Source organism: Cuculus canorus, chromosome 1 (assembly GCF_017976375.1).
Source record: "Cuculus canorus isolate bCucCan1 chromosome 1, bCucCan1.pri, whole genome shotgun sequence".
Lineage (NCBI taxonomy): Eukaryota > Metazoa > Chordata > Aves > Cuculiformes > Cuculidae > Cuculus > Cuculus canorus.
Window position 1 is genome coordinate 93,919,349 of NC_071401.1, and position 22,360 is coordinate 93,941,708.

Genomic DNA, 22,360 nt, shown 5'->3' on the forward strand with positions numbered 1-22,360 from the left:
TAAGTGATTCTATAATTATTATTCTATTTATTTTAACTGGAAAAAGAGCAAGCCTCCTTACTTGACTACATCCCAAAATGTTAATACATTCAAAACTGAAAAGAGAAGTGAACACACAAAACTGAGATAACAAAATACTTTACTAAAATATCATACATTGAATAGTCAGCTTAACATTCTCATGTTCTATGCAAATAATGTGAACATTGTCACACATTTTATATTAACATTATATAGTAACCCGCACAAACCCAAGAAGAGCAGCATTCCTGTCAGATCCTTTACAGACAGTTAGCCCTTGTGTTCCATTCAGTTTTTATGTAAGGCAAACGTTTTATTACAAAAATCTACTTTGTATTCTCAAAAGTGACTAGAAGCCTTCTACCTCTTCAGTAATACTGAATCAGGTAAGATGTGTGGCAAACAATTTACAAACATTTTCAAAAATCCTAACCTAAATTAAGAATACATTGGTCGATGAGTTAGAGTTGTGAAAAATATATTCAGTTTTCTGTATACAAAACCTGATCCTGTGTTGGCAGAAACAGAGTATGCTGAAATGCACATCTCTAATCAGCTCTAAGACACTATGAGCTCTGTTGACTTTTTCACTCCTTCCTACTAAATGAGAAGTGATGGAGTAACTTTTCAGAGTAACTTTTCAGAGTTATTAAAAAACAAAAAATATTTAATGATCATGTGACACTGAAAGCATAAAAATGTTAGGTTAGTGCACTACTTTTACAGATAAAGTCCCCCGAAATTGCCTAAGCTATTTTATTAGCCTATACAAAACTTTATAAGTAAGTAATGTACACTGCAGTATTGTGGTTGCAGTTCTAGTTAGATTTCTGATCTTCTTTTGATGGCCTTTTATAGGAAAATGCACATAATTTGGCAAAAGGCCACTAAAACTGTTTTGATTGTTTTTAAAAATCGTGATCTGAGGCCCAAGCTGCAAAAGCTAATTTCATTTAGCTGATATGTATAAACAGACTAGGATGGTGGCTTGGTTTGAATAAATGAATTTGCCTTACCTGCAATCATCTACTTTTCTTAAATTACCTCTTGCAGCAGGATAACCTTATATTTTAAGTAATTAAATATTCATTTAGTATATTCTTATTCAAAGCAGCTTACTGAATGGACAGAATTATTAAATCAATTTCTAATTTATGGGAGCACAAAGAAAATGGTATGTTGAGGAAAATAATGTGCAACAACTGAAGGCGTTCAGTTGGGAAGGTAATTTGTGAAAAGGAGAAAAACAGGCTATCTGAATCTATAAGATTTCAACCTGTACTCATTTGCTCCTCATCAGAGATTTAGCAGTGACAAGCCAAATGCTTCAGATAGGCAGGCTGTTAGATGCTCAACAATATATATTCAGTGACGAGAAAATATTTCAAATGCAGTAACAAAAGAGAAGTATCTCGTACAGGTCACTTCAAATTACAGATAGACTCCTTGGAAACAGTATCCAGAATGGGATAGTTTCATGAAACATGCCTAAAGATCTTATTCCCAGTGGCATTGTAGCTATGAATTTAGCCCCAAAAATATAGTGGTAGCATCTGCAAATGTGATTAACAAACACAGGATAGCACAATCTTCCCAATTCTTAACTATATTCAAGTAATTAGGAACACTCCTGAACTAAAATGAAAAACACAGTCAAGAAGTCTAGCAGAAGTTGGCCCTCAAGGATAACTTTTTTGATGATGATACAAATCTGCTCAGGTAAGATATTTATTAATGCCACTCACAAGCAGTCATTGTTCAGGGAAGCAACCCAAAATACTGCCTCTAAATGGGAGACCTACAATTTGGCCACAAATTCAGCCGGTCAGAAGAACAGCAGCTGCACTATCCTAGGAGCCAGCTACCACCATAATTCTTGGAACTCATCACTTGGTGGAGGTGAACAAGTCGACATATCCGTATGTAAATGAATAGCTATTTTGCTGAGACACAGGCTCCATAGAACTGCATTGAACTGGTCCTGCCAGCTGGGATAACATCGGCACCAGGCACAGAGGTGGAAGTGAGACCCACGAGGGACTGCACGATTATTTTCTCTGAGAGCAAGAAGAGGTTAGGATGAACATTGGGCTGTATTATGCTGTCCCAGCAGACCCCACACCCACAAGAAAGGAAGCTAGGAGAGGCCAGGAAGCATTCCTTTATGCTCTACATTTTCCCCTAAATTAAAGCAATAGCCAGTTTGCACCTTGGGTGCAACAGCAATGAATACCAAAAAGACATTCCTACAGGTTACATGGAAAGAATAGTGATTAAAATGCTGTTGCTAGGCTTTATCTGTCTGACCCATCACACCTACTAAAGGCAAGAGCAAAACTAGATGTACTACAGCAAGGCTTTGAGTCCAAGGGCAGATAGACCTACAAAGTTGAGATGGGAGATGGTGATGTGCTGTTCAACCCAGAGCAGGGCTGTCCACCCCACAGAAAAGCAAACACCTCCTTGGTCATCCACCCTACCACCTGGTTAGCCATATCCCCGCAAACACCATATGCACAGCTATTTCCTGAATGGGAAACTTAAAATAAAGAAGATTATTCTTCTACCAATCAAATCAACATAATATCTTTCATCATCAGTTTTCAAAAATAAGCACATGAGCTCAAGTTACACTACATTAGAAGAAAACAAGTAATACATTATTACCACTGTTAAACAGGATAGGGTGTATTCCCTTTGAAAATAATCATCCTGCTCTTCAGACACAGGTAAAAGTAAAAAAGGTCACTTGGACAGTACTCACAAACTTCAGTAAAAAGAAAATAAACAATGAAAATTTAAAAAACCCTAAGTAATAAAGTCTCTTTCCCTGTCTTTCTTCCATGATTTTCACCATGTATACGTCCCCATCCCCAGGGCCATGTTCTGTCATCCTGGGACAGTGTCTGGACCTGGTTACCCTCACTGGGTCTGATTCTGACCCTCACTGGGTCTGATTCTGACCCTCACTTGTCATCACCAGGGCCCGTCCATTGCTGGCTTGACCTCAGACCTCATCACCTCATCACTCATACTGCCTTATGATCATGACTTTTGGTTGCACCTGACCATCATCTGCAGATTTGTCCTGCTCCCCCATGTGGGTGTGTGGGGTTGAGCCCTGCTGGGTGTTGGATCCCCTCAGGTCCCATCTCATCTTCCCCTAGGAGCAACCCCACTCTTCTCTGAAAGAAGTATTTCACATATAGTATAGGTTTTCAATACTTCTTGGCTGGTAAAACCAACCTTTTCTCTGCATGAAAGTAAATCAAATAGGAGTTTTACATAAGGCATGATTTTATGAACACATTTCTCCCTCCCCATAACTTAAATGCCTTTCTCATAGCATCTACTGTAAAAATTGAATTCCTTATCTCTGAAAACAACAAACGTCCTAGTGATTTCATGAGTCTTTTCTTGGTAATGAAATAAGAAATGAGGCTTCCAGTCTGAACGATTACTTGGGCACATTTTCCCACTTGTCTTGCTTATGCACTCAGTAAAGTCTTCCTTACACACTCAGTTCCTTGTAGGGAAAAAGCTCTAAATCAGAATTATTGTTTAGCTCACTGTAAGCGACTCTAGTTTAGCCTCAGCAAACACTTTACCATTACTGTAAAGAAACCAAAGTGAAACACAGATGTAAAAGATGTGTCTGGGGTCCATTTTAGTAGAAAGACTAGGACACTCCACTGAGAATGGATACAGCTCTATTGCATAACATTTTCAGTAGGAATCGTGTATAAGATAACAAATGCGGTAGTCTCACGCATCCACCAAGTGACCTGCAGTACCTAGGGTTATCCCAAGAGCAATGCATTGGCAAATTGTTCACTTTCTGCCAAAAATTTGTGTAGCCTGAAGGAGGGATCTGTGCTAGCATGCAGTTCTGCCCACACAGAGCTCTCTGCAAGGGCAGGGCTGCAGTTCCCTGTACTAGAAGGTGAATGTCCTGACAGCTACAAACACTTTTCCTTAAATGCCTGCACAGATGGGTGTAAATGAAGAAATCTGTCAAGAGGGACTAGGAAGACAGTGCAAATTTTCTCTGAATGAAAGTACTTTGAACTTTAGTTTGGCACTGCAAAAGTGCTCCAGTCCTGTTGCAGCAAGATTTGGAGGGCAGGTTTGCATGCCTTCATCTTCCAAAAAAAAAAAAATAATTCTGGAGCATTTCAGTTTGTTAATTCATGCAGGGAAGGTGCTAGAGCACTTCTCCATAATTATCTGTCACTAAATTGTTCCAGTAGCTCAGTTGCTGGGATGGTTCTACTTCATGGCACATCACGATTTTCTTAAAGCGAGAAACAGAGAAACTAATCTTTTCCGGAAAAAACGTCTGCTCCGAATGAAGCTCCTCCAGCTGAATTTTTAATTTGGCAAGGCACAATCCTATGAATACATCCTCCAGTTTAATGAATGAAATACTCTCTGAAACATTATAGATCTGACTAGCAACATCAGTGGATAAAACATAGCCAGTCCCAGAGCAAAACGGTGGGTAGGTCTTTCCAGGATACTCTTCTCTACTCACATACCACTTACTCTTCCTTATCCGTATAGGGTACTCATGCAGTTTTAAAAAGCCTGTGAAGAATCTAGTGGTCCTCTTTTTCCTTAGAAGAAGCTCAGTGAGGTAAAAAACATTGACAAACACATCTGTGTCAGTTTTCATCACAAAGCTGGACTGGTAACAAAATCTGTGAATCCATTCAATTCCCATCATGGTCTTCAGAGTTAAATTGTAGTATGTGTCTGTAAAATTCTTCTGAATAACGTCTTTATACTTTTGGCTTTCGGCAGCGATATCAGCCTGCTGACTGAGATTCACAGTGGTTCCCAGGAGGAAATATGTGACCAGGCGCTTGCCGGCAACTGTTCTCTCCTTCCCCCAGCTTTGCCGGATGGCCATCCTGGCATGGATGTCGTGGTACGATGATGCTACAAGCAGGACAAGGAAAGGTGGGTTCTCATGGCAGTCTATATCTGGGAGCTGTAAGAAATTTCCTTCAAATCTCCTAAAAGTCTCAGGGAGGGATATGTAATCTTGGCTGTTTTCACAGAATATACAGGATTTGGTCACATTGTTGTAAAAAACCCAGAAGCTAGCACAGCTGAGCCCTACAAGGCAAACAAACAGCCTGAATTTCCTGAAATCCACCTGAAAGAAACAAGAAGGAACAGCACATCAAGAAAAAATAATATCTCGTTCCTTTCAGTGCTGTATATCAAAATCCATTTCAGGGCACTCGTCTACAGACATTTCTCTCAATATAATTCCCACAAGATGTTCTGTTTGCAATAAAATCCACACTCGTGCTTACTGGAATATGCCCCCCAAGCCAGCATATCTCAGAAACCCATACAAGTGAGTCCACTGATATCAGGTTGCCCTGGCTGATGCTTCAGACCTTCTTCCCACTTCCAGTATTTTACAGACCATGACTTTGACCCATTGGGGCTCTCACAAGCCAGACAGTGGAGAAGCACCAGATACGTGCCCATGTCAGATGAGAGAGAATAATAGCAATAGGTTTTTGTAAATACCATGTTTCTCCATGTGTTTGAAAGGTGCCTGTGTCCCAGAGCCAGTAAGTGCTGGACAGCTGGCAGACCCTGACAGGTTCCTCCCGTCTTCATCTTCTTTGCGTCCTGTGGAGCTTTTGCATGGACCAAGAAAATGCTCCCGATCTTTTTGCTGGAGGGCCCATGAGTCACGCATTTGACGTTGGGTCAGCTGCTTGGAAAAATGACAGTGGATCAGATTATTTGGATGTTTTGACGTTTTCAGAGTTTAGGTGACTCACTGAGGAATGCTGAGGTAAGAAGGGGGTTGTCAGTACCACCTCTCTTTTCTAGGTGAAAGACATCCAAACAATAACAATGGTGGTCATTCAGTCATCCGTGTTACAAATTAATGTGCTGTGTATCTGGCTACAAATCTTGTATAAATTTTGAGAGAGAAAAATTATCAAAGCAAACCCAAAAATGTTACAGTGTCAACAAAATTACACATCTCCATAAATTAACCTCATGAGGAGAGTATAGTTAGTTACTCATTTCATTAACCCGTGGGTCCACTGACAACTATTTAGAGCACTAGGATGGGGAAATTTTTACTAGGGGGAAGGGCATTCCCATCTGCTTCCCTACTTCTTTACAAAGAATTGGATCTGTCTTCCTATCTAAAAGTACAGCAAGAAAAGTTTATGTGCTCCAGACCTGTAGATTTCATTGAAATTTGATTTCTACCTTCTGACCAGAAATGCTCTGCCTAGACTCCCCAAAACCATGTTAGTGCCCTCCTTTTTCTCCAATTCCCCTTTCCAAGCAATGAAAAGGTTTTGTGTTACAGGATTAAGTTCACTCTAAAGTCCAGCCAGGTGTTCCTGGGACAAAATTACCCATAAGAATAGTCCTATTAGCTTGAGTTGATATTCTCAAAAGCATGAAACAAGTAGAACTGGAATCCTGTTTTACTAAAATTCCTGCTACAGTGAAATGTATTTTTGAAGGATTCAATAAGGAATTTTGAAAATATTTTAAAGGTTCACATTTCTTCTGCCACTTATGCTTAAATTAGCTTTATCTTTAAATATGCTGTTCCTCAGGTGTGGGTTTTTTTCATATGCATAACTCACAGTAGTCTTGAGATTAGCTTAAAAACTGCTTTAATTAAATACGTATGTAAAGATGTGCACGAATATACATATGCATAAAGATATATATACACACAGACAAACATACACAAAAGAGTATGAAAAATCTACTCTGCATCTGTTCTCATGTTATTTAGTGGCTTGTAGGGAAGCACATGAATATCCTGAAAATAGTGTTTTCAGGAAAAGATGGAGTTCTGAGGTTGACAATATTGCTGCGGGAGAGATTCACTCCTGTTGCTGGCTCTCACAAGGCTGTTTGAGTGTCTGACATTTCTCCGTCACAGGAATTCCAGAAGATGTGCAAACAAAAGCCCTTCAAATAATGAACTAATAAAGCAATTGAGAGCAATTTTCTATGAAAATGCTTTTTCAGAGATACTCAAAAGCAAGAAGCCATACTCATTTTACCATATTTCAGGAGAATCAGACTAATGTGACTTGGCCATATTTACTTCTTACTTGTTTCTAGGTTCAGTCACAGGTAATAGATCTAAAAAAAATTAAAAGGGTCCTTATTCTGGACATCTGGGAGAGCAGGCTCCCAGTGTATGTTCTGTCATGTACTTAACATACTGCCTATCCTGATCCAGACTATTTTCCTTTTTCAGTTCATGTGTGAGGAAGCATACCTTACTCGGATATATGAATGCACACACATATTCACCCGGGCAAAATTGATGTAAACTCTAAAATAAATTTCAGAAAATGCGAAAATCACACGTACGTACATCTATTATATCACAGCAGGTGTCAGCCTACTGCCAACACATAGGTAGCAGCCTTGATAACACACACTTCCTGGAACAAAGTCTTATTTGGTTCTGTGTGAAAGTTGTAACGTACCATCTTTTTTCATCAGTTTAATCACCAAAAGTAAACCTGGGCTTATCTGGAACCAATAATATTTTTTTCTCTACTGAAATATTTGCTAACACCCACAGAGGTATTTGCAGAGTGCATTATGGAAGGCTGGCAACTACTCAGACTCCACCAGTAGCATCTTGAGTGTTCCAATTTGGAGTCTCAACTCTCTCCACGTCCCGAGCCATGTGTAGGAAGGATCCATCCAACTAACATGGTGCACCCCACTTGGTCATTTGCTCCTGCTGCAGCTCCTCACTACAGCCCCCAGCCCTGTAGACCCACACAAGTCCCCAGACCAGGCACAGCAGAGCACCAGTTCCCTAAACCCCCCTTTTCAGGTAAACTCAGTAAACACATCGGGTATTGGTGGGAATGCAACAAGTGTATCTTCTAACAGCCCTGTCTTTAATTTTTTCAAAGCTCAGAAGGGAAGAGTTGCCCCAGGTGCCCCTGAGGCCCGCAGGAGCCCATAGTGTGACGAGGGGGCTGTTGGAAAAGATGCATTTGCAGAGGCACAGCCTTGATGTCCCAAGCACCCAAGCTTGGTGATATGTTACAAGGTTGGCCTTTAATGGAAGAAGGTCAAGGGAAAACATGACAGAGAGAAGACCAGCTTCCTCTCACTGAAGCCATTTTTCCTTTTAAAAACATCACTTTCTTTCTTGTTATCAGATGAATTGGGAAAATTCTGAAAGTTAAAAAGTGCTTTATATTAACACAGATAGGTTGTTGGCTTGGACCACTTAAGTTGGGATATCTGGGAATTAAATCATCCTGATATCAGCTCCTTACCTCTGGAATGCTATGCCCCTGCCCCAAGTCTCACCCTTCCTGTGAACAATATGTTCAGCTTTCTGGGTGAAATAAATGCTCTGCCACTCCCACTGCCTGATAGAATGGTTATATATGAAGGACAGCTGGAAAAGAACAGCTTCTGTCATGTTACTGTCAAAAAACAGTCACCATCCAACCTAAAGCACCTTGCTCTACAGCAGAGATATGAGCATCAGTTAGGTGTGACAAGGCTTATGGTTTCTAAATCATCTGTCACTGTATCTTTTCTCCTTTGCCTGCATCTGAGAAACAAGTAGTCTGTGATTCAAGATTTCCAGCCTGTGTGCATGTATCTTCATGGGAAAGCCCTGGAGATGCTAATATGAAGTGAAAAATAATTCTACAGGAGGTGGTCCAGAAAGCAATGGAGAGTTACTAGCAACCAACCTCATTTCTAAAGGTGATTTTGAACAGAAGCTCCTATTGTTGCATCAGAACAAATACTTTAGGTTTTATAGAATATCCTTTCACAGGAAGTTATACTTCAGTTTTCCCTCTGATCTGAGACAGAAACTCCAGTTTGTTACTATCTCAAAGCTTTTTCCATCTCCTATAGTTCCAACTGCAAAATAATTTATATAGGGAACTGTCAAAAGATTACCTGCTTCTTGTCCTAGGCAGCGTTTTTTTTAAAAGAGGCTGGTGTGGTGTTTCACGGCTTTGCGCAGATCCAAACAAGGTTTGCATGAAAGCCTGAGATCCAAGCGATGTGGATTACAGGAGCCCGCAGCCCAGTGTTCTTGTCACACACGCCTGAAATAAACACAGGAAGAAAAGAAGAAGGTAGTTAAAGTCTGTAATTCAAAACAAACAAACTGCAGTCCTCAACTTTGCAAGTATCTATTTCCTCCAATGGCATGAACTTCCTCTTGTGTTCTGCCATGGTAACAAGACTGGCAATAGATCCCTCTGTTCACACCACTGATCCTGTGTAACTCCTTCAGGTTGCACAGTGACAGGGCCAAGGTAGCTCCTGTGACAAAGTCTAATTATTCCATAAAAATTAACCTGACACCTCCTCCGTTAGGTGTGTTAATGAGTATAATTATCTAAATGGCACCAAGAGATCAAGGCTATATGCCACATAGATCAGGAAAAGCAATCTGGCCCGAGGAAAAGAGAGGTAAGTAGGTCTACAGTACTCCTGAGAAAAAGATTCAAAATATCAGTTTAAAAAGAAATAAAGTTGTCTTCATTTTTCTGGGGCAAAGCTACAGTCATGTCGCTGATGGGTGGGTGTTAGTTTTACTAAGTTCACACACATCAGCCAGGGAACAAGCCAAACCACAAGTGACTGAAATGCTTTTGACCATCTGCAAGAGTTGTCTGTAGAGACACAGGAAGCTGCAACAAGGAAGACCCAAAAGCGGAGGCACTATTAAAATGTGCAATGAGGACTTAGGGCCTCAAATACTGCCCAGTTCAAATCAGCAGTCATATTGCCATTTTTCCTTTCCTGGTAATCAAAATTAACATGTGCCCTAGTATAAGTACTAGTAACACCTGCTAACTTCTGACTTTCTTAAAAATAAAGCCTCTAAATTGGTTTCTCAGAAGCTCAGCAGGACATGAAGAGGGATTAAACATGCATAGATAATAAGAAAATGTCAAGTACAGCAGGAAGCATTTATTTTTACCTAAATGCAAGCATTTCAGAGGAGAAGGGACCAGCTTGGATCTTTCAAAGACATCGTCTCTGGGGAGGCTGTGGGTTTGGCAGAGACCAGACCACCATGTTTACAGAGACTAAGTTGTTCATCCAGTGGGTGGCTGCGTTTCTCCCTTAGCTCAAGCCCAGAAGTCAGGAAAGGAATAACCAGATGCCCCTGGCCCAGTAGCTTTCAGCCATCCCCTTGCTCCTGAAGCAGGATGCTGCCCGGTGCCTACCAGACGTTGTCAGATACAACAGTGCCCGCTCAGGTCCCACACACGACTACCAAACATAGTAGTGATGAACCCCTGCTTGTCATAAAGGGTAATGAAGTGAAACACTACCCTGATTCATCCCTTGGGAGCACTGACTGGCTTCTTCTGCACTACGTGCTCTTGTGGCATTGTCCTGTGGAGCCTCTCAAGCCAGTGGTGTCATTTCCAACTGAAGGAATTGCATGCAAACAGCCACTAAGGTGATGAGGTTAAACATCCCCTATCTGGCACTTTAAAATGTCACTTTTCAGAGAGAGGTTTTATGGTAATGTGTATTAACCATGTCCTCACCCAGACCATACATCAGACAAGAAGGATGGAAGACCAGAAAGGGTAAAGGACAACAGAAATACAACTTCTGCTGCCCTTACTGACAGACCATGGAAAACTTTTTTCCTTCTGCTACCTCTCACTGGCCTCTGCTATCAGAATTGTCTCTCCTTGTTAATGTGTTAAAGCAAGACGTTGTTCCTCTTCTTCGTACATGCCAGTTCCTGTTATTGAAGCACTGAGTTGCTAGGCATTTTGTTTACAGACAAATCCTTTCCCTTCTTTTTTTTAAAAAAATCTTTTTTTGTCATTTTTGACACTTTTTAAAAAAAAATTATTTTATCTTTTCTTATTACAACACTGTTGAGGGGATTAACTTCCTCAGCTCCTCCAAGGGTACCTCTGCACTATGCCTGGCCTGCCAGGATGGGGTGTGCACGGGGAGAGGTTCTCTGATGGAGGGTGATTTTGATGATGAAAATAAGCCTTGTGCTCTACAGAAAGGCCACAATGTTTTATGGCTGCACACTTGACTCTGCAGAGTGGGTAAACCACCTGTCCATGGCCACACACCCAGGCAGGAGTTCCCATCTCTAGACCCTACACTGTAAGGAATCCATTAGACAACAGATAGAAAAGGAGCACTACTGTTATTTATTTGCAAATCCTACTATGTTGTCTGGTTTATGCTTTGTTGTTGTGCTACTAACACCCATTTAGCCGATGGACCCCTGCAACTTTAACAGCAGATTGAATCTTCTTTGTAGAACGTTGTGCTGGTTTTATTTATTAATTTGGATTTTAGTAAGGAAAAAAAAATAGAAGAGCAGAAATAAGTTTGGAACTAAATAGTACTAGGGAAACATATATTACCATATATGTTAAATTCTAGACTAATATTAACCCCAAGGAATTCACGTGCATATATACGTAATACAGACGCATACAGATATATGCATACAGATATATGCATACAACTGTATTTTTTAAGCAGCATGACCAACACAGCTTAAACTCTGGGATAGCCATAACAAGCAAAGAAACTTCCCAGCAATCAAAGAAAAACCATGATCAAAAAAAAAAAGAGACTCTAATTCCTTAACCTTATCTCTTCAAAGAAAAATTTCCACCGTTTCTACCTCCATATCATGCTTTCTGTACTGCAAAGAGTAATGTACGGGTGGTTAACTACAGTATCGACATTTGCATATAAACTAAACCTTAACATGGTAGTGCTCTCAGAAGGAACACACAGACATAGTAGAAGTTTGATGTGCAACATTCACCAGTTTAAAAGGTGCGTCTTTATTATTACAAGGAAAGAATAAATATTTGAGAGTCTTGTGCACTCAAAAACACAGTCTTTCCAGTTCATATATTGAACTGGAGATATCAGATATTGTATGTGGAGATTTCCATGACTAAAATAGTTGCAAAGGCCCAGAACAGAGGTTCAGAAGGCCTCTGGCTTCCGCCTCCAAGAGTGCCCAAGTGGCAGATGACAAAAGGAGGATAAAGATCATGGTAAGGGTGTTCTCATAGAGGGAAGGTGTTTGTGGCATGCAGATCTTCTGAATCAAAGGCTGCATCTTCCTTTTTGTTGAAGAAATCATCAAGAGCCATTAGCTCTTGGTGCACCTTGATCTCAACCACCCAACTGTGAACACTGGCTCATGACATTCATTTAGGAAAGCCAAAGAGTGTTCTCAGACCAAAATGCAGTTTTTCTCTCAAAACCACCAAAAGTTTGGCAGGAGATGTATCTGCTCCCATAATGTCACAGGAAAGAAGTGCTGCATCTGAAGAGCAGAAAAGAAATATATTTCCAGGGACTTCAGCCAAGTCAGGAAAGCTTACTTCTATTTTAAAATATCATTTTGCATTTTCAAGCTGCCTGCAAAATTCTCTTCAGGAATCCTGGCCCTAAAAAGCCTACCAAAATGTCAGCCTGACTAAAGTAAGGCCAGATCTCTTTTCCAGAGAAAAGAGAAAGATGTCGCAGTGGCAGTTACGATATGGACTGGTGCACATATCAGACAATCGGCACAGGAAAACCATACAAGACAGGCATTACGGTCCAGCTCCAAGTGCTGCTCCTCTTTGCCCATTTTAGGAACATATTTGGACAGTTTTGTCTTAATCCACTTCCACAGGAGATCCAAACACAGCTGGCAGGCAACCAGCAAAGAGACATACACTTTGACAAGCAGAGAAAATGGCAGTGCCTCGACAGCGCTCCCTCCTTGTTCTTCTAGAAGGATCTTTTCTCATATTCGTAGTTATTTTTTCCAAATATTCAGCCTAAAAATCATCTTTCCATCTCTGTTTTCCCTTCAGTCCCTATGTACCAAACATCCCTTTTCTGGTGTCTCTTCAATGTTAATAGACTTGTTTCTTCGAATGCTCACTCTCTTCCTAAAATACCTCCATCTTTCAGATGTCACTGATGCTAATAAGCATATTTATCTTCTAAGAATCGCCTCATGAATCTAGATGTTCTACTACAATTACTGTTTTACTTGCTATATTCTGAACTCCAGATCTCATCAAAGACAAGAAATTGTCCACAATAGGATTAATTGGAGCAGTCTTAACCAGTATAAACCCATGAGGTTCACTGTGCTGTGCAGGAACAAAGTCCAACTCACAGCCACCCTCTTATCTTCATAAATAAATAAAACAATGAGAAAAATTCTTCTTTAAGCTGTTGCTGTCAATGCTACAACTCCAAAAGCGTGGTTCTCTGAGACATAGAAACATTGTCCTTCAGAAATTGTACATATGTGTCTCTGTCTTCCCAAAACAAATTATTTATTGCACCCTGACTTACAAGCAGTGCTACATGTTGGAATCATCTTAATGAAAAAGAAAAATAAACCTGAAAATGACAACCTCAAGACATATGAAATAAGAAGTAAAGGAGCACTGCAGAAAAGAAATAGCTATGCAGATTGTACAAAAAATGTTCAAAACAGGAAAAAATCTACATAAAAACATTCCAGTGTCACTCTTAAATATCTCATAAACAGAGTGCTGTTCAGCCCTACCAACATCACTATAGGGTGAGGACTTGCCAGGATGCTACCTTTTAGATGGGATTTTCCCCGTTTTAAGCTAGGGCAGTACTTGCACAGGATAAGTCAGTCAGAGCCCCTTCACTTCATGCTGCCTCTTGGCACAGACACTTTTTAGTATTTGAAGCTTTATCTGTAGTTCCCTTCCAAGTGATATTTCTGTCCTATCCTATCCTATCCTATCCTATCCTATCCTATCCTTCCCCAGCGATATGACAGTTGAACTAAGTCTTTGCATTTACACCTCTGTTAAAGAAGCAATCTGGTACTTTTGGAGAACAATGTTCCTGGGCATCGTACAGTTTCCACCACGACAGAAACAGCCCAGGGACACCCACTCATGCTCTCCTCACCACTTCAGCCCTGTGCTAAGTGCTAACCAGGAGGGAGAGTATCCAGCTCCATTTTTTATTAGCAGGGCTAAGGCAGAAATCACAGGAACAGAAACCCCACCACGGGGCCCTTATTCTGGCAAATCCTTTGTAAATAACTACTTGGCTTTAAAAGTGCTGGTTATGCACATTAATGTGTGCAGTATCAGGTTCAATAGTTGATTTTTTAATTACTTACCTATATTTTATGGATCTTCTTTTTAAGCGTTTTATCCAGAGCCTCAGCAAACGCACAGGAAAGCAGGGAAAACGTTGCCCTATGTTTGTCCAAGCTGATCCTAGTCTTTATCTGGAGACAGGCTCCCAGACTGCCAGAATGTTTCCCCGCGTTAAAACAAGCACTAAATCCTTTGGCAAATTAGATTACTTATTAACTACCTTCTTACCATCAAACGAGTCCACTACTCACGCATTGGAACTCATCGCCCGTTTTGTCCAAGGATGGAACCCCCGCTGAACCCCAGGTCACTGCATGGCCATATGCCACTCAGCTCGAGTGAGTGACTTTCCAAGACAGGAAGGTCTGTGCTTTGATCTCAGTCTTTGAAGCAGGATCACAACTGCAGCTCCCTCTTCACTTACTCTCCCAACCCAGCGAGTTTCGGAAAGTCAGTGGCGCGAGTCCAAGGGCACGTCCATAGGCAAACAAACTCCCCTGCCCACAGTCATACCTGCAGCTGGGGTTACGGAGAGAAAGGGGTGCATCCTCACCTCAGATGGCTGCAGAGCATCCTCCGGCAGCTCTGGCCGTGTTGCTCGGGAGCTGCAGCGGGCAGGCTGCCCTTCCTAGCGGCAGGCACAGGATGCAGTTTGGAAAGTCGCCCCCAATCCCCCTGCAGCCCAGCCATCCTGGGCAAGGCGGTGCATGATCGTCGATCTCTCCGGAGCAAGAAGCGAGGGAAGGCAGTGATGCGGCAGCGGTAATCTAAGCTCCCTGCCTGCCTCTTCCCTCTGTCTCTCCTCCCTCCCTCTCTCCGTCTCCCTGCTTCTCTCCCGTAAGTAACAGACTGACAGTATTGCTGTGGCTCCACCAGCAAGGAAATGAAAGTTAGGAACTGTCTGCAAACGTTTTTATTTTTAATATTTTTACTGGGAGGAGGAGGTAATGGGCTCCCAGGTGCAGCAATGGGGCTCATGGAGATGGAATAGTGTCAGAGCAGAGACAGCGTTTTCCATCACTGGGAAAGTTCAGCTCTGCAATCCCAATTATGAGCGATACTGCCTTCATTTGCCCAGTGGGAGAGAAATCTCCCTCTGCTGAAAAGGCTGCATTGAGGCACCCTCCAAGCCACAGGGCTTTCCCTGATGAGGAATGACAATCTGGTTAGAAGGGCAGAGGGGAGCAAATATCACCCTGCATGCACCTCCAGGCAGCAGCATAGGCAGGGTGGCAGCACCCATCTCTTAGTCCACAGTCTCCACTCTCTGCCTGGTCACTTCATTGCCTCTCTCCTCTGATTGCTGTGTTTTCTTGGTCCTTGACACTTTGCTGTTCAGGACAGCTCTTGACCCCAGGCATAGTCAAGCCTTTGCTTTAGGGCTGGTCCAAGTCCGGGTGAGAGGCCCGGTCTCTTTCCAGAGCCACTTGATACTTCTTGGTACAAATGGAGAAGCACAGCATTTTTACCTTTGCATATACGCAAGCTATTCCCTGGTGACAGTAATCAGTGAAAGAAAATTTCACGTTACAACAATTATTGAAGCAAATGGCTTTGTGGAAATACATTTCTCTCCTAAGGGCTGAAAGCTCAAGCAGAAAAAAATACTTCCAAATAAATGTTTTGGTTAAAGCAACATATTTAATAGCGGTGTACTCACTGACAAATCAGGGAGTTTGTATTTCTAGCAAGAAATATTTGTTTTGATTTGTCATTGCCATTTTTGAAACAGGTTGTTCTAGTGCAGCATAAAAAATAAGAGAGGTATCAATCACTATGGGCTGCTGGCAGCTCCCTTTCTCCTCCTTCTCTGCTCCAAGGCTAAAGACGGATAGATGTAGTGAAGGAGACATAGAAAGAACTGTTTGCTTGTACTACTTTGTGAGAGAAACACAGGTAAGAGGAGAAGTTCGTGTGTACTTCCAGATTTGCTACAGAGAGGACTGCTCCAAAAAGGATCCATGAGGATTTGTCATTTTTCTTCCTCAGGTAGCTTTAGTTTCCTCTAAAATGGAAGCATTAGCTATGGCACCTAGAATGTACCTCCTTCTGCACATATGACTATCTCTTTTGTGCTCTGAGTTCCTAAAAAATCCTTTCCTCTAGTTCTGGGAAATGGCTAACCCTTTCTTTGTCACAGTCAGACCCACAAATTCAAAGAGATACTGGACACATGAAAGGTTCTGCTGGCTAATTTCCTGCCCTTCACCCCAACACAGGATATTTTCCCATGGAAAGTGAGAAACCAAGAGAGGGCTCACACCTCTGCTCACACAGCTGCTGTACATCACGTTGCTCACCAACTGCCCTCAGGGTAGTCGTAGCCAAGGAGCATACTGAAATGGGAATGTGTTACCATTCATATAAACCCTCCTCCCACTCCCTTAAGCCATGCCAGTGAAAAGTTACTGCTCCCAGCTTGCTATCTGAGTTTTAGCAGTTTGTTTCTCTGCAGGTCTCAGCCTGCACTGAAGCTAGGGACACTTGAGGGAGTTTGGTCTCCGCACACTGAAAAGCACACATTGCACTCAGAGATTACACCAGCTAATGTAGGGGTGGGAGACAGGGGGAGGACGAAGAAACAAATGAATTCCGAAATATCTAGCCTTTGTGCTGGAAAAAAAAAAAACAATTAGCAAAATCTGCTTCTCTGTAATTCTGATTCAGGTTTGCAGTTTGTGTGTAAGTCCACCCCTACTCCAGCAAAGCATTTAAGCAGATTAATGTAAACATGTTCCTGTATTTCATTAGCAGTAAATTGAAGTCAACATATGTCTATATGAAGTCAGGCCTCAAAGAGTGAGTCAGGGTATAAATCTGCATTGTAATTGAACTGAAATAACCTAAACCTCCTCTAAATGCATGTAGCTTTAACCTGTCACATCAAATGAAAATTATATACTTAAACTATAATCTTCCTGTTCGCTTAGTCATCAAAAGAGGCCAGATCAAATTAAAAAAAGAGAGTGCGGATGTTGCTTAGCTGGCTCAAGAGGAGGTGGGTCTCGCAGAGCAGGATATTTGGCTTGAACCAAGGTTTATTTCTGACTTCCAAACTGCAGTCACCCCCACACTCAGCTCCCCCAGCACCCCCATCCATGTTGTTCCTTTTTTCTTTAAGCAGGAAACTGGCAGCTTGAAACACCAGTTGCGTTGGTGATTCTATATTGTCATCTCCCCTGCCAAGTAACATTGCTTGGATGTGGCCTTGCTAAGTGACAGTTCGTATTTCCACATACGAGCTTGTTCAAACATAAGGCAGGCAGAGGTAAGGTCAGACTGCAAATGCTCATCAAAAGATGCTATTGTTTGGTTTGGGTCTAGGTTTGCTGTTTTTTGTTTTGTAGCACTATGGAAATCTTGAATAGGAGCTCTGTCCTTGGGATTTTCTGAATGCATGTGTTGATAAGACAGCTGTGGGGGACGGCAGAGAAGCACTCGTAGCTGAAGAGGGTGACTGATTTACAGGCTGCATGCTTGGTGCAGGGATGGTTTAATGGCTTTATTACCTAGCTGCACTGGAAGTTTCAAGACTATTCACTGTGATGCAAAATTAAATCCAATCTTCATGTAGAAGTTTTCAAGATTTTTCTACAGTGAATCTAAACAGATTTATTTCAGTCAGGAGAACTTTCATTGAAACAACAGCATCGTTGCTTCAATGGGCACAGTTTATGCTCTAAAGGCAGTGCAGATTAATGTGAGAAAAAATCATTACCAATAAAACCTATTTGTAGAGTAGCAAAATGCTTTCTACCCCCAGATTTACAGTATTATAATTTACTGATGCAAAAACTATCATTGACAGATGGTGCGAAGTCTGTTGGTAAACTAGGTACATCAGATACCTCACTATGCACAAAGCTTTATCTATATCACAGCACTCTTGTGAGGGAGAAGATGGGAATAGTGCTTACTTAATTATATCTGAATATATAAAGTTCTACAATAACTTGTACAAACAAGCTTTAAATACATTTCAGCATCAGCAGCTAACAAAATAACTGGGGAGCCAGTATTGTGTACTATTCCCCACAGCTGATTCCTGCACTGGTCAATGCTCCTGGATCTGTGTTTCACCCTGCTTTAATCCCTCTGAGCACAGAAGGGTTTCTCCTGCTGACCTGCACCTACCCTGTGTTCTCTGTTTCTTGCTTACCTTACCTTACCGTACCTTACCCTACCCACTTCTCTGTTGTACTCAAATGAATCAGCAGGTGGGGTTTTAAGCCACGTGTAGGTAAAGTGACTAATATTTTTTAAATCTAGATATGCTGGTCTAACCACTGCCTAAAAAGCAAAGGAAACTGAATTCTCCTGTCTTCACATCCCATTTGCTCTGACTTCTGCAGTGCACTGATGGGTACAGCTGTTTCGAGGTGCAGTTGTGTTTGGTGGCGTGTGCAGATGGTTGGGACAGAAACAGAGATGGAGTCTGAGAGAAAGAAGGCTGTTTTCCCCTTTGGCAGGGTTGGTTCAGTGCTACAGCAGCGATGGCACTACCAGTCTACTGCACACCACTGAAAATAAGAAGGATTAAGTGCATCTTAAAAGAAGTTTATGGAAAGCAATGCTCCCTTTAAAAAAAAAAGCATGCAGAGTGTTAATATGACTCTAATTCACTCTTTAAGTTGTTTCACATTCTCTGCATCTGGCTGGGGAACCTCAGTTGTAGCACACTGCAAGAAGCCATTGGTGAATATGCTGGAGACCAAATAGCCATGCAAAAAACTCTTTGACAAACAGTTTTCCATAATAATTTCATGTGGCAGGAAAAATCTTAAACTGCCCACAGTCATTGACATCCTAATTTTGTGTACATAAATAAAGCTAATCAGTTAAAGGGCATTAAAAACTCATTTAATGGAATTGCTTAAATACATCAATCAGTCTTTAAAAGCTTCTTGAATTGATCTTCACAAAGGATACAGTGTTCCTAATATTTTTTTCTTTATGCACACCTAATACCAGCTTCTACTCTTTGTTAGTAAGAAAGAATGCTACTAATATGTGAATAAAATTTTATTCAGAGGTAAGAAGTGTTCTGATTTTCTTTAATATACATCACTAAGAATTTTTTGTTAGCTAAGCCAAATTCTTACAGGTTAATTATTTCTATATGGGACTACGAATGGGCCTTGCAAACTGCAACAAAGAACTTCAGTGAGTCCAGGAGTGTCTTCATCTCCTGCTGAAGCTGTGAATCTATTCTTTATCTATTTACAGTAGCACTAACTCAGTGCAAGAGCTGAGATGTATGGACAGCAGCTTTTCATTTCGTCCTGTATAAAACCTCCAATCTATCCTCAGCCTTTTGTCATTCCGGTCATTATTTTTTCCAGTGCCTTTTGTCATTCCGGTCATTATTTTTTCCAGTGCTAATTACTAGTGGAGCCTGGAGCTATCCATCTCCTAAGAAAAGCCAAAACAGCACATTACAGCACAGTCTTACAGGGTGGGAGCAGCAGCGTGCTTACAGCAACAGGCTCCAGCTTGTTTCTTCCTTAGATAGTTGACACTGTGGGCTGGGTGGTTGCTGGCTGTCACTCAGTGGAGGGCAGAGCCGGTATGAATCCAACGGCCCCAGTCGTGCCTGGTACCTCTGGGAAACCACATAGCCAGGCTTGGGTTAGGGGCCAGCACCAGCAGTCATCCAACTCCTTGCTGTCATGTGCCAGTGGCCACCACCCCACAGATCTCACCGGCACTCGGTGAGGTTGGACTGAACAACAGACTGCCTTTCGGAAAGGAAGCCCAGCTTGACTTAGGACCTGTGAGCAATTCAAAAAACCTTTACTTCTACCGATAAGCTGCCTGAATAGTTAACCATCCAAACTGTAGAGGTGTGTTGCCTTGTTTCTTGCTATGCTTTCGTTGGCTGAGGTTTGCATCCTGCCTAGGGGAGTTGCCTTGACCCTGTCAGTACACACAGACTGCCATTGTTCTGCCTTTTGAGTTTCTTCTGAATAAGCTGCTCAAAAATTTGTCCACATTCATCTTGATGGTGAGCAAGTCAGGACAAGGACCTCATATCTTCTGCGTCAGTGCATCACATGAGGGTGCCTGATGCTGATCGCAGTGCAGGAGCTTTGGGCCCTGGGGTTTTCCTTGCCACTGCTGTGAGGACATGTTAGCCCTAACCTCCATTAATACAGTTATGCATTTCTCTCCCAAGCGCCTTCCTACTCACCAAAGTTGCTTTATGAAGACACTGAAGCCATCTCACTGCTGCAAGCATGATGTGAACCCTGGCTTTGTGCAGCTCTCAACCCTCCCTGTCCTCCAAGAATGGACCCAGTGCTGCTGGTCACTGCGCAGTGGGTTTCAGCAACCAGTCATCCGCCTCCCCGCTGGCCTTACAGCTGGCTGAGGTTCAAAGGTTTGGCCTACAAAGGTGACCTACATAAAGCAGCCAGCTAGCTCCTGTTCCTTGGTTCCCCCTTTGCTAGGCTCAGCGTTCTGAGCTGATTACAACTCTGTTTGCCAGACTGTTTTCCAGGGTCTGGGTCCTGTTAACTCTTCCCACCACTTCCACATCCCTCCTTGAGCATGAGACCAACATTCTACAGAGTACTCTGGACAAAAGCCAAGCACTTTGGACAAAAGCAAACTCTGGACTGGTGGTCTCAAGTGCCACAGGACTTTTCCACATTCCTACTGGTACAGCATTTGGAGGTTGGGCTTCAAGCCATTTAGACTTTAACTAAGATGCACGTCTTGTTTAAAAAAATAGGGCAAGTTATGAAGTGCTGGGGTCATCAGAAAGTTACAGCCTAGCCTCCCGCTCACTACCTGCAGTGTTTCGGGTCTCTCCTGGAAAGAGCACATCTCCATGAGAAGAAGTATGGAGGGGCAGGAGCTGGACACAGTCAGGGCTCACCATGTCTGCCCTGGGAATGAGTGGCCTCCTGAGCCCCCCAGAAATGTCTTTTCTTGCAGCAAGAGCTGCGCACTGCCTTGTCACAATGACAATAATCAAATCACATGCTCCAGGGCTTCAGCCTGCAGGAATAAGGAAAGCAAGTTTTTGGCCTCTGCCCATTGCACAATTAACTGGAAGCATGTGGAGGCGTTTCACTTGCTTATGTCTCTTTTCCTTGTCCCCCATTTTGAAGAAAAAAAAAGAAAAGAAGAAAAAAAAAAAGAAAAAAGAAAAACTCTCACAACTCTGTGCAGGATCCTGGGTCACAACAGCTGCAAAGCCACAAATGTGTGCCCTGCTAGTATGCTCTCATCTCCCTTCAGGAAGGGGTTTCTGCCCCCCAGCCCAAGTGCCCGATCTAGGGGCAGGGCATGGACGGGGCAGACGCAAAGGGTTTGCCTTTGTCCTGCAACCAGAGTTATGGCTCAGGCACCTAACCTGCATGCCCACCACCTGCCTTCTGGCCCCATCCTCAGTGGTCCCACTCTGAACAGTTCATTATTCCCTCTCTTGCAGGAAAAACTGAATGACAGCTTGTGGGCAACACCCACTCCACAGGAAAACACTAAGCCTCATGATACCTACCTGTCAATAGTGAGGCAATCAAGAAAAGCCCAGGAGATGGACAGAAGCCACCATGGAGCTGTGCGGGGCTGGGCAATGAAGCCCAGCTGTCAGGATGCTGGTTGTAGGCTCAGTGCAGGGCAGACAGTGCCTGGGACCCCTCATGGATGGAGAGCATCTGCAGCCTCCCTACGGGGATGCGCTACAGATCAGGCAAGCTGTTACAGCTCGTGCTTCCTGAAGGAAAGGCACCATCCAGGCAAGGATTCTATCCCCAGGAAATAAAGATTGAAAATCAGGTTTAATGCAACTCCCACTCCTTCTCTTCCAGCCTTATATGCCTGCAAATATTTTCTCAGCACTATTTGAGCTGAGCGCTGTTATCTGGTACATAGCTTGAGATGAAGGTTTTGATGGAGCTTGGTTGCAGTGCCAGAAAACTGTTCATTCAGTTATGGCTCTGACAAATGCATCCTTCTGTGCTGCCAAGTTTAATGTGGCTCTATCTATCTATCTATCTATCTATCTATCTATCTATTATCAGCATATTCCTGTTCTGGGCTAGTGAGAGAGCAAAAGCCAAAGAGAAGGCATCCAAACAGAACATTTTTTATCTGGCTCAAAAAAAGGGCTGTTGAGTGGAAAGTTTCCGGTCATGTATGTTAAAACCAAG

The 22,360-nt window shown here is 42.3% G+C and overlaps 1 protein-coding gene across 6 annotated transcripts; it reads right to left on the bottom strand.

Moving 5' to 3' along the window:
• Positions 1-95: 95 nt before the first annotated feature.
• On the bottom strand, positions 96-20,411 carry B3GALT5 (beta-1,3-galactosyltransferase 5). Of its 6 annotated transcripts, none has more exons than XM_054086069.1 (4): positions 14,222-14,423; positions 8,983-9,134; positions 5,569-5,761; positions 96-5,182 (listed from the first exon to the last, which is right to left on the bottom strand). In XM_054086069.1, the coding sequence occupies exons 3-4, from the start codon at positions 5,659-5,661 to the stop codon at positions 4,226-4,228; spliced, it is 1,050 nt and encodes a 349-aa protein (XP_053942044.1). In that variant the 5' UTR covers positions 5,662-5,761; positions 8,983-9,134; positions 14,222-14,423; the 3' UTR covers positions 96-4,225. The 6 variants fall into 6 exon arrangements, with proteins under 6 accessions (XP_053942044.1, XP_053942034.1, XP_053942012.1 ...); XM_054086059.1 differs by lacking the exon at positions 14,222-14,423 and adding an exon at positions 20,392-20,411 and having other exon boundaries at positions 97-5,182; positions 5,569-5,758; XM_054086037.1 differs by lacking the exon at positions 14,222-14,423 and adding an exon at positions 14,755-16,810 and having other exon boundaries at positions 97-5,182; positions 5,569-5,758.
• Positions 20,412-22,360: the final 1,949 nt, after the last annotated feature.

Excerpts from the sequence above, each read along its gene's own strand:
- B3GALT5 (XM_054086069.1), bottom strand. The coding sequence starts at position 5,661 with ATGAAGACGGGAGGAACCTGTCAGGGTCTGCCAGCTGTCCAGCACTTA. Across the intron at positions 5,183-5,568 it reads CAAACACATGGAGAAACATG|GTGGATTTCAGGAAATTCAG; the intron begins GTATTTACAAAA and ends TGTTTCTTTCAG.